Source organism: Typopeltis vanoorti, chromosome 4 (genome assembly GCF_054136105.1).
Source record: "Typopeltis vanoorti isolate ZY-2024b chromosome 4, IOZ_Tvanoo_1.0, whole genome shotgun sequence".
In the NCBI taxonomy this organism is placed as follows: domain Eukaryota; kingdom Metazoa; phylum Arthropoda; class Arachnida; order Uropygi; family Thelyphonidae; genus Typopeltis; species Typopeltis vanoorti.
In genome coordinates this window covers 102,462,865-102,475,602 of record NC_143552.1, presented here as the reverse complement: position 1 = coordinate 102,475,602, position 12,738 = coordinate 102,462,865, and the positions used below count along the sequence as shown (strand labels likewise).

The 12,738-nt window shown below is 34.9% G+C and overlaps 1 protein-coding gene across 1 annotated transcript in view; it reads right to left on the bottom strand.

The window, feature by feature from the left end:
* LOC150107558 (growth hormone secretagogue receptor type 1-like) overlaps positions 1-11,340 on the bottom strand; it is a 35,761-nt gene extending 24,421 nt beyond the window's left edge. Inside the window, exon 1 of the mRNA XM_090391384.1 lies at positions 10,523-11,340. Coding sequence (XP_090247510.1) covers positions 10,523-10,847 — 325 coding nt within the window. The 5' untranslated portion in view covers positions 10,848-11,340. The remainder of the gene's footprint in view (positions 1-10,522) is intronic.
* Positions 11,341-12,738: the final 1,398 nt, after the last annotated feature.

Here is a 12,738-nt window from a genome sequence, read left to right as displayed (position 1 = left end):
AGATAGTTCTTAATTAAAAACTTCTTCATATGAAACCTAAGAAATAGTTTTAATAAAGAAAGAAAGGAAAAATTAAGAAACGAAAGAAACTTCTCAAAAGAGAAGTTTCTTAATTTTCTCCCGATTGGCGGAGTGGTACGTACGTACTCTCTAGTCAGTTGGCTGCAAGTTCGAATCCCACAGTGGATAAGAATGTTTATGTTTGTCTTTAGGTGGTTTGTCTAAAGTTTGCACCTGATGTACTTTCAGGCCCAAGTCCTGAAAGTACATCAGGTGCAAACGTTTTTTGCTAACACTTAAATAAAGGATAAAACACAATATATAATTAGTTTCATTAAATAAAATTTAGATTGGCAAAGGTATTTATGATATACATTAAATACATTTCACTTCCATTTTTTATTTCGGAACATGTGGTGTTAACAAGATAGAATGATTTCCTAGTATTATGTGAACAGAAAAGAGAACTGGAATATAATTTAGTGATCGTGATTTATTTTTTTCCATGGGAAAAGTCCTAAACATATAGCATATTAGCAATGTGGAAGAGATAATTGAAAAATAATAATTCAAACTAAATAATTTGAAAATTCTGTCATGTTGTACCATCATTTTATATTGTGGTTTAACCCAATAAAAATACGATTTGGTCGGCTAAATCCCAAATTGCCAGCCCATCCTCGTTCGTTCAGTATCCAAGTAGATACCCAACTGGGTGCACCACGAGAAGGTGAGGATTGGACATTAGGTCAGAAGCCCTGGTCGGTTCTCCACATTCCTTTAAAGGCTATGTGGAGGTCTCCACTCAGGTATACAGCTTTGACCCTTAAGCATCTCCCCCCCCCCCCCCCCCCTTTGCTAATACACTCGCTGAGATTAGCTCTACTAACACACCCAGGAATGTGCCAGCAGAGCTATTCTCAGGTGATGTGGTCACATAAACAGAAAAGAAACAGGAGAGGAAAGATTAGCAAAGCAAGTGTTCTCTGCCAGGTTGGCAGGAAAAATGATCCAGAGGAAGACCAAGATATAGGTGGATTGATACGGTAAAAAAGTGCAGAAAATAGAAATATAAGATCTAATAATGTTGGACTCTTGACAAGTAACAGACTGATTTGGAGGAAAATTGTGGATAGGAAGTTGGTAATGATGTAAATTTTTAATGTAATACTATCATATCTTGTACACCCCTTGAGGGTACATGTCAGGAATTTGATGACAATGATGATGACGATAATTTGAAAATAATAATGCTCTACAGATTAAATAAGATTCAGGCTTATAATAAGAGCAAGGTAGTGCTCCCTCTCCGCCATCACTACAAATTATTCGCAGACATCCATACCAGAGTGAGTTTCCAGATACCTGCTGACTGGTGTAGTCCGTTCAGCCAGTCAATCTAGTAAGTGTTATTGGCTTCTGCTTGTTCAGCTGTTAATTCAAGCTTCCAGCTGTGCATCCAACGAAGCAGATTCCAGCAGTACCTTATACCATATAACTGCCTATATGAACACTAATTGTTTCCAAGAAGGAGAAAAAAAATAAAACTTTGTCCTCTTTATATGAGAACAGTTACGCTTTTTTATTTCATTTCAGTGTTCTTCACGACATAGACAAGATTCGAATCCAAGTCTTTTTCACTTAAAAGGCATTGCACTGTTTTTTTTTTAACGAGACTGCACTATGCAGAGACTTCCTTATTTGTAAAGGTTCAGAAGGAAGAGTGTGTGTGTGTGTGTGTGTGTGTGTGTGTGTGTGTGTGTGTGTGTGTGTGTGTGTGTGTGTGTGTGTGTGGAGTGGAATAAACAATACTGAATTACAGTGAATGGACTATTCAACTATTCAGCTTTCAATTAATAACAAAAATAGTAATTCAACAAAAAAAAGCGAGATCTCATTTAACAAATAAAAAAGAAGTAAAATTGCTAAATCTATGGCAGATTTAAACTAAAATGTATTCCTCATGCAGTATACACAGACTCATTACTCGTTAGGGTTGCAACGTAATCAAAATCTACGTTTGGTCTGTTAATTAACTAAGATTACGCATCATTTAATCAGGTTAAAAATCTTTCGATTCACTTCTGAAATTTAGTTCATTTTAGTAGCAAAAAAGAATAACACGATATAAGCGTGCAATGTGAAATTGATCGGATGCTTTATTTATCTATCAGTTATTTCAATTAATTCCATATGCTCATATGACTGGGTGAATGAGCGTGTGAAGCGTAGATTTTCACGTTTGTTACTTTACTCGGCCTATTAGTTGAGTAAATAAGGGCTTATAATTAATTTCTAAGCAATAAAAGTACCATATTAGCTATTTCGCATGTTTTTAACTTTAGCTCTTTATGGTAAAGTATGTAATTAAATAAAGGAGAGATATTCCGAAGCTGCAATCAGTGCGTTAAAATGCAAACATTTTCAAATTTAAAAGTTTTTACTATTGTATCAATGTATGAAGTAACTTAGCAAAACGGCAATAGAAAAATATTTAATATTTCTGTATTACAGCAATACACTCCAAACTAAAATAAAACAATGAAACAAGTTGGAATTAATTGCAAACCTATAACCTTTTAATGCATCAAAAGTACTGGGAAAATACAAAGAGGAGTGCTTTTCTCCAAAAAAAAAAAAAAAAAGACTGTACTGGTAAATTCAGAAGCTATTACAACCACTTGTTTGTATTGAACGGTGGAAGTACGTATTATGTACTTCCACATTTATGTAATACTTTTTCAGTTCCACTATCCCTTCGATTTTTGAAGTTTTTTCTTGTTAGCATCGGCAAATATCTTAAGTTATCTGTAGTCGTTTCACAACGGAAGTATCCACAACTAAGTGGGAGCTGAAAGTTTATGACTGAAGAGCTTCTGTTGCCTTTGTCCTCGGAGATATTATATTTTTTCTTTACAATCTTTTGTAGTAAATTTATGGTTTCCATTGCCGAGGGTTTTATATTTTATTTATTTAATTTGCTTCTTGAGCTTACACAGCAGATACAATCATGGAGGGGACCGTCTATTTTTATCTTAACATCACAACAAAAATGAAGGCATAATCTAAGAACTCATATCTTATCTGCCACCAGTTTCACGTCTTCCTTGACTTACTAGGAGTTTATAATAAGCGAGAATCATTATTATAGATTATTTCTTGTACTGACAGAAGCAAGAGATTTTAAAAACCTTTTTAGCTTGAACAACTCTTGATGCTCAAGAATATCTTATTTTACATCGAACCTTAAATAGACACTAGAATATGGTGACATACAATCAAGGAAAAACTTATATCCGTTGTTTAAACGCATAGCTTTCTTCAGTATTCTATGATTAAGCCTTTATAATTATAAAACGTTTTAATTACCTACTATGAATTGAAAGAGTTTTGTCGGTAATTAATAATAAAAACACAAACTAACAGTGTCTGCATCAAAATTAGATGACTAATTAACTTAAAGATTTGAGGCATAAAAAATCAACCAATGGTCACAGGAAGACTGTAGATCAACAAGAGAATTAAAATTTAAACCATATTTGGCTAACTTAATTTAACCGTAAATATGAACTCAAACAAAAAAATGTGCATAAAATCAGGGGCGAATGCTGATCTTGAAATTAACGCTTGCTGTTGTTATCATTCAGGGACTAAGAGGTGCAATTGAAGTCTGATTAGCGGAATAATGAATTACTGACCGTTTAAAACTATATATTTAGAAATTTATGTACTTTTAATCATACAAATACAACATTTATTTTACAAATGATATTCTATCTTTTTCAATTTAGCTACTTGAAGACAAATTCTACCCTACAGTTCTTCTTTTTGAACTGGTCAATAACATCGTCATAAAAAGTTGGTTGTAACTTAATTTTCCCAAGCAACAAGCACACTTGTAAAGGCTGGCTGAAGCTCACTGGCTAGAGCTACTTTGACTGCGTATGGCCTGTGTTTAAGCAACAGAGTGAGACGACGTGAAATGGCTATGCGCGCGCATGAAATCACAGTGCTGCAGCGAGGACCTGGAAGCTCCTACAACCGAGCAAGCCAAAGGTAGCTTTGACTAGACGAGCAAGCATCGGCCTTCCATACACAACGGAAAGCTGAATTATTGCCGCGCAAGCTTAAAACGTCTTCTGTCTACAAAAATAAAATCCTAAATGGAATGCTTATAAATGCATGCATTTATTAACAAATAAATATTACTTCTTTCTCAATTAATGAGCTTGCGCAGCATGCATAGCAAGCATGGAGATTCGCCCCTGCATAAAAAAATATTCAAACGGAAAACACGTATGGAGAGTTTATTGCGATATTAATATTTTTATTGCTGTTGTGTGTGGTTGCCAGACTCCAACCCACTATTAATAGGATCAAAAGCTAGATAAATAGAGAGAGAGAGAGAGAGAGAGAGAGAGAGAGGGGGGTGTAAAAGTATTGAAATTTAATTCAAATTTAATGCAAAGAATATTTGCTCTGTTTAAAAATTCGGATATGTTTTATAATTCACTGTCGGTGTAAAATTACATTTATGATAACATTTAAAACAGCTTTATAACGTAATTGTGCTGTTATTTCCATTATTTTGCTTTCAAATCATTGCTGGAAATTCAATCAAATGTTAAAAAAAAAGAAGATTTCCTCTTGTAATATAAAAATATAATCTCTTAGCTTCACTTGGGTGCGTTGGTAGTCTGTTTTTTCAATATTCTTCTCTTTCGAAACTTAGTTTAATAACATTATCTGCTCTCTTTGTATTACCTGTAGTGCGTTAAGAGTGGCTTATGTAAATATACGGACTGATTATTCCTTAAAGTGAATGGAACATCGTTACATAAAGTAGTTATTTTGTTAGAAATATTTACACTTGACAAACAAAATAATCATTTGGCCTCTATATTCAGAAATTGCACTCAGGGAACGTCAATATCCGTGATATCGATGAAAACAAGTCAAACAGAAATGAGTGTTTACTTTGGCCTTCTTTATTTTAAAAATATCGTCTGTTAATCACGCACGCACACAGACACACAAAATAAAAGGTGAGAGATGGCCCAACAATAATTAATTTTGTTTTTAATTTTTGACGGGTTTACTGTCAGAAGCTTTGGGAGAAGAGAGAGAGAGAGAGAGAGAGAGAGAGAGAAAGAGAGAGAGAGAGAGAGAGAGAGAGAGAGAGAGAGAGAGAGAGAGAGAGTATTTCCTCGAGAAATGTCAACCCAATAGCAAGTCACGTGTTGAGATTGAATAGTAGTTCAAATCTTCCATCGTTAATGGATGTTGCTGATCATAATATTCTTTTATTTATTTCATGTTGATTCAAGAATGACTGGCAACCAGTACGACATTTAGAGTTCCGTGGTACATGAAGAATTAGGTAATTTAAAAACTCTGATCTGGAGACCGAACATGGAATATTCGGTCTCCAGTCAAATTCAAACCATTTCAGGCAACTCATAAGGAGGGAGATTATCTCACACTACTCAAAGGAAGCCAGTAACTATATAAAATGCAGTTTTATGTATGCTGGCTGATAGACAAGGCTCACTATGAGACTTTCCATCCTTTTTTCTTTAATTTTTAAGAATTTTTTTTCTTTCTCAAAATAAGACCATCTGTTTTCAGGATATACGAATTCAAGGAATTCATGAACTGTTACCTAGATAGTCTTATTTCGAGATTTTGGAAACCCTAGTGTGTACCTAGCTAGCTGTTTCAATACACTTTAAATTTAGTAAATGTAACGGATACATTTAAGAAAACAGATGCAGTCTATTGTAGAGCCAAATTTATAATACAATTTTATTGCTGATAACTCGCGTAATCACAATTTTGCTCTTTTCCCCAAAACAAGCTTTTTGTCAGCTTTTTTAGATTTACCAGCGCTCTGACACTTTTCAGCTGGCACACGAGTGCCCGTTTTTATATTTCGCAATATTAAAAGATATGTATTTTTATTTACTATTTTGAATGGTTGCAGTGTATTTTATACGGAAAATGGTTTTATGTCATAAGAATGATAACATCAGTACCAATAACAGTAATACAATAATAATAAATAAAGTTTTGATTTTAGACAATCAGAAGAAGGTGAATTAGGTATAATATAAAATATTTAATCTTCTTTTGAGCGTTTTTATTTTTTATTTTTACCCCAAAACGAGAGAAGTATTAAATTAGGGTTATTTATGTTCCAAGTGGAATTGGTGAGGTAATAACGAGAATCTCTGAAGTTATCCAAAGTTAATCTGAGAAATCTCGTTTCCTTAATGGCCATGTAATACATACTGGATTAATTAGTAGTTATAATCTCCAAAGTAATTTAGTTTATAATTTATGGTGAAATAAACTTTCACATAAAATTTTATAACAGAGTACAAAAATGTACATGCTACACTCTACTGCAAAAAGTGTAGGGACACGAGAATTTCATAACCATTTATATTCACAAACTTCGATACACCGTTATATAATCTGTAGACAAAAAAGACAGTGAAGTTGAGGAGATACTTATATGTTACTGATTTATAAAAGGTTAGATTCCATATAAAAGAAATTCTCCTTCATAATCATTCCGATTCTATTACCGAATCTATTTGGTGTAATATTAAGTTTAATGATTTACAGTTAAGATAAGGATTTATTATAGAATAGTCGATTTTTTCGATGTAATAGATGCCTTTTTCTGTACTAAGATGTTACAATTAAAAAAAAAAAAGAAAAGGAATACATTGGGCCAAAACTCAGTGAAGAATCTTCGATATGGTCTTCAGGTTACGAAACCATTCGCACGGTTCCATAACTAAATACAAAAGCCAATGAACAAGATAAGTGATTTACTTTTCCAAAGAAATATCAAAGGGAAAATTACTTGGATAAAGATATTTCCTGGGCTACATACTGTATTAATGATAAAGAGAAAAGTGTTTAAAGGTAATTAAACAAACTGCCACTAGGAGTGATGCAAAAGAAACAAAGAAAGAATTATGACATGCATATTTAGCACAAATAGGAAAGCACACGGAATGTAGTTAAAAGACACATGAGATGGCTGACGCTTTAATTCAGTTTTTTTTTCCCAGTACTTTGACGTGGAAAATATGTTTGATATAAATGAAACTAATAAAATAATTTATATAACTAGCGAACTTAATGATGTCTTGGTAACGGGGTAAGAACGAGATGGAAAAATTGCAAGTATGAAACTTAATATGGCTGGCTCTAGAAATAGACGGATAAATTACAAAATGTCATATTAAACAAGGAAAACGATGGTCAAACCATTAAAGTTAATAATAATGATCAGATTACATTCAGAGAAAGAAGTGTTTCAGTTGCCCTGAAAAGGAAATTATTATCCGAGTCCATTAAGGAAGGGTGAAAAGTGAAACTACAGCCCTTGATATCTAAGATCTAAAGCTGATGAAATAATGGGAGTCTATTATTAAAAATAACCTACGAAAGCATTTTGGATCTCAATAATAATTATAAGCGAATCATAACGTCTATCGTAAGAAAAAATCCCGTTTATTAATTACTTACTATAACACTGTTACCACGGAGATTGATACAACTTCGACAATACGTATTTGGATTTTAGCAAAGCATTCATTATTAAAGATAAGGCACTGAAAGTATTCAGGAATATCACTGAGGGGTATTTAATCCTCTTCGGTTTTTCGAAGATGGTTTCATCATTGGAGTTTTTCAGCAGGCTTATTATTGTTCTTGATATTTAGCGATGATAATCATTATTGAATTTAAAGTTAGTGTCAAAAGTTACACAAGAAACCAAAGTGGGAGAATAGTTAACAAGGAAGAGCAAGGCTATTGCTTCACGCATACCTAAATAAATATTTCGTTAGACCCAGAAATGGAAATTAAGATTTAATAACCTACGGAATTAAGTCTTTCATTTGAGTAGCAAATGAATAAATATGAAATTTCCTAAACAGCGTACGTTTGGAGTCCTTATCTAAACAAACAAACAAAAGAATATAATAACCGCGGGAGAAAGTGCAGAGAGAGAGAGAGACTAGATTGATAACTGGCACAAGTGGCTATTGTGAAGAAAGGCCTTGATTCTGTTAGGTTACAAATATCAGGGATAAGTCGAATAAAAGAAGTTCATAGCGTTGTTAAGAAATAAATACACTGAATTCTAGGAATAATCTCATGGTAAATGAATTACTTCAATAAAATTACTGATGGTATTATAATAACGGATATCAAAACAAATTGAAGAACACCTAAATAAATATTATATGGAGGGCATTAATTTAACATTACTAATGCTTATTTTTGTACTTTCGTATACGAATGCCACCTAAGAAAAGGCGTATTTAATATGGGGGAGTGGACTAAGTTCAGATAATCCGGTTTCCTTACTCTAGACAATAAACATAGAGGTTTAGTCTCTAGAGCAAGTTTAGCCTCTTTTCGGATCTCCAATACTCAGAATTGTGGTGTTACACTGGTCAGTGTAACTCATCTACCACCTTAAGACATTTACAAACATCCATGCCACAGTGCGATTCAAACCCACAGGACTGCTGGTTGGAGAGTGGAGACATTGATTCGGTTATCTAGACTGCGACAATTAAGTGAAGATCTTTATTTTATCTTTTCGAGGAGCAATTTGTTTTTGTCAATATTTATGCGAAATCATCAAAGATGTTTGCTCTTGAGTATTCTGACGTTGATGTTGTATATATAAGTTTTCTTTTGTAATGGATTTAATATTAGTATCGTTATCCCTCCTTTTGTAATAATCACTTACTGCCGTTTTAGTAGGTGTCAGTCTTTCTATCAATTATAAATGAACACAGGCGCTTTATAGCCTTTCACTACCAAATGGTAATTAATTCATTAGGCAAGTTGGACATATTGGACTCACCTTCAATCCCATTCTGAAAGGTATCCCGTACGGTTCGTAAGAATAACTATACTAGCAGAGAGTCTATCCCCTGCACTCTCATTTTTACAAATTATGTCTTCCTGACACTTATAGCAAGACATTGTGAAAGAGCTGGGATGCATTATTTATCTTAGTAATTTCGATAGAACTGTTACAGAGTACTGTTGGGATTGCCAGTTTACGGCACTGATCAAATTCCTTGCACTACATAAGGCTTTCTAGTTTAACCTAGAAGAAGCATCCCATCATTACACTTAGCAAAGTGAAGAAAATACTCCGGTGAATTGATGTTCTTACAGCAGCCACGCCCTAAAATGGTTATCCAATATGTGAAGTGTGTATCGTCTAGTGATTTGACAATCCATATCATAGCTTTTAAACAATCCTTCTGTCCATTCATGGGCAAATTATATACCACAGAAGTGAAACTCATTCGAGCATTGTTTGGGCATTGCTCGGACTGAGTGGTGGATAAAAACAAGCAAGGAAGTTTTTAGCTGTGCGTGTATTGAACTCATGGTCGAGAAGATACACTTTTAACCTCGTTTTTATTTCGTTATATCAGTTAACCTGGTATCCGTGAGTGTTTCTTGGGTTTCGTCATTCATCGTGATGTTGTTCGCCACAGCTGATCCCAGACAATGGAATTGTGCTTCAGTCACAATTTTAATTACGAACGTTGGCCTATGACAACACCTCGCAGGATATTAGTGAATTTTGAAACACGCTCCTGTCCCGTACCCTCATTTAGAGTGCATCGTTGCCTTTATATATTGATGGGCAAAGCTTATCCATAGTATAGTGTTAGAGTAAAATGGGGGATGATAATTGTATAATTTTTACAGTATAGGATATGTATATGATAATTTATTATTCTCTCCCTCCCAGTTTTTACTGTTCTAGTCCTTCAACAAAGTGTTCGGTAAACGTTCGTAATATTTAACATGTCTGGAAATAATTAGAAACACTCAAAAAAAAAAAGATAAGGTTTTCAATATTCTTCTTCTGATAATGACGTCATTCATTATCAGAACAACTGAACTCTGAACTTTTTTCATGTCCATATATGTTATATTACAGTTTGTTTATTGGCACTGTAATATGGCTGTGATGATTTCGAAGCCATTTCGCTTTTTCTTACCGCCCAAATGGTCGGATTGAGAATTGGCGAATAATCTGAAATAGCAAATTTGATTATTTTGCTATTTCAGAAAATTTGATAAAATTTGCTATTTCAGAAAATTTGATAAAATTTGCTATTTCAAATTTCCCCTTCAAATTGTCATCAAGCAGTTGAATTTTAATTCTTACTTACACTTATAAACTAAATAAACTGTCAACCTCAAAAATAAAAATAAATATATTCTCTCTACTGAAATCAAAATAGATGAAATTCAAATATTAACATTAATATGTCCATCTTTCTGCTAAAGGATTAGAATTAATCAATCCTTCTTAGAAACTTAAACACTGCTACAAGATCTTCCGATTACTTGCAAAATGATGGAATGTTAATGCAAATCGTATCATGTAAAAAGTTCATTACACTGAGATGCTTTTTATTTTACTGGCAGTTTCATAATAATTTAGAAAGATACTCACACATCGCGTATCCCAGCATCCACACTTCTGGTCGCGAGTGGAGTTCAATAAGTACGGTGGGCATGCACACCAGCAACACCAACAGATCGGCCACGCTCAAATTAATAAGGAAGATGTTGGTAGAATTGCGTAGTTCTTTAGTTCGACAAACCACTACGGGCACCAGGAGATTTCCAACAGTTCCCACCACGAGAATTACTGTACAAAACACCGTCGACGTAGTCCGTATGTAAGAAGGAAACAGCGACTCGGCATCCAGACCGGTCAGAAGACGCACGGAATTTTCCGACGACGGGGTGCTATTTGCGCAACCCCCAGACTCCATTTTTCCATTTCAAAGAAGGACAGCACAAGAAGCTGTTCGACACGAGCTAAACTTTAGTTGTTGGCACGAAACTGCGAGAAAAGGAAGGAAGAGGATGGAGGGGGTGTTTCAGGCAACTTCAAAGCTGGCTTCTTCTTCGGACGGGAACGGACTTGACAGCGTTTGGACACACGCCGTTGGCACGTGGGGGCGATTCTTACTGCAGACCGCCTCCTCCCACGCATGGTCCGAAACGCACTCGGGCATGTCGCCGAACGAATCTGTACAAGTGCACTCACTCTCTTGCGCGCGCTCCGTAGAGCATGTGTGTGTGTTTTGAAGACGTGTGAATGAAAGGTTAATTTTCAGCGAAGCGGGTAGTTGGTGTACTCCGATTTGTGACCTATGGAGGGAAGTGGGCGTGTCTAGTTTTTTTGTTCTTTTTTTTCCTATTAAAATTCTGCATTCTCAGCATCCTTTTCACTACTCCGTCGGCGCCGTAAGTTTCCGTAAAACTTGCTACGGTCTTCCAGCAGCTGTGAGGTAACTACCATTTAGAGCGTCGGCGACCAATGTCGACTCGCGGGTTTCTGTCGAAAGCAATGACGTCACAAAACTCTCCCCCCCCCACCCGCACTTTGTGTCTTCACAAGCGAATGTGACCAAAGTAAGACTTTACATTGAAAACGGCCACTTCGGCATAGGGTTAATGACCCCCTGACACTTGACAGGAACGAAATGGAGGACGCAAAGGTGTTACGTAATCAATGACGTCAATCGTATATTAATTATCGGAACATTCATTTATCTTAAATACCCACTGACAGTTCATCAAATATACTCTGCGAGATTCACTGTTTGCAAAGACAAGATAATTTAATCGCTCTGTCTTCTACAGCCAGCCATACGACACGTGATCCTCCACTCGAATTTCTTCGTGTAATACTTCCCTAACTGACTATCAGTTTCCTAAAAGGACGCTCTCCAGTGATAAGGAAGGAAGGAAATGACACCTCGTGTCGTCGGCTCACTTATAAGAGAAGTACGTGTAGCGAATGCCTTTTGTATTAATAATGACAGGACAAAATTAGCAGCGATACACTCTTTAGCTGTTGCGTCAGTGCCAACAATTTCCACCACTTCGGTAGACCGTTGAACCTAATATCGCTAAGCTTGGAGTGGCTAAGTTTTTGCTGCGAAATTGAATCTACGCGTATCGGTTACTTAATCACTCTCGTTCTGAAAATCTAAGAAACTTAAACGACTATAGTTACAGGGAAACGAATGCATCGGCGATCATCTATGTAGATATGAAATACTCTTCGCTGTTGATACACTTGAAAAAGAAATAAACTTGAAATGGAAACTCGAATCATTTTATCAGCTACCATTTTAAATGTACTTTGTATGGCAACTTTCTTTCTTCAAAGCGACGTTGTTCGTTATTAGCTTAAAATTCAATAGAAAAAAAAACATAAGGAATTAAATAATCCCGATTTAAATAATCCAGGGGATTGTTGAGTTGTTTAGATGCTCCTCGTATGAAATTTATTTACAGCTGTATATAAAGCTCAATAGCAATAAATGAAAATGATAATACATGTATATTGTATACATGTATACATGTATATTGTATGTATACATGTATACATACAATAGACAATAACAATAACGCATCCAATTTGTTATACTCGTTTATAACCATATTGCCAAAAACTATCGATTACCTATACAATAATTTGCAGAAGGACGTTTTTGATGACTTTGCAAAGTATCTGGAAAAATCCAGTATTTTCCCCTCTTTGTTGTTCGATGCATGGTTCCATTGTATACATTTATTTGCCATTTATTTATTGTTATTTAACTTTATGTACAGTTGTGGTAAATTTCAACACCGCGCATCTAAACAACT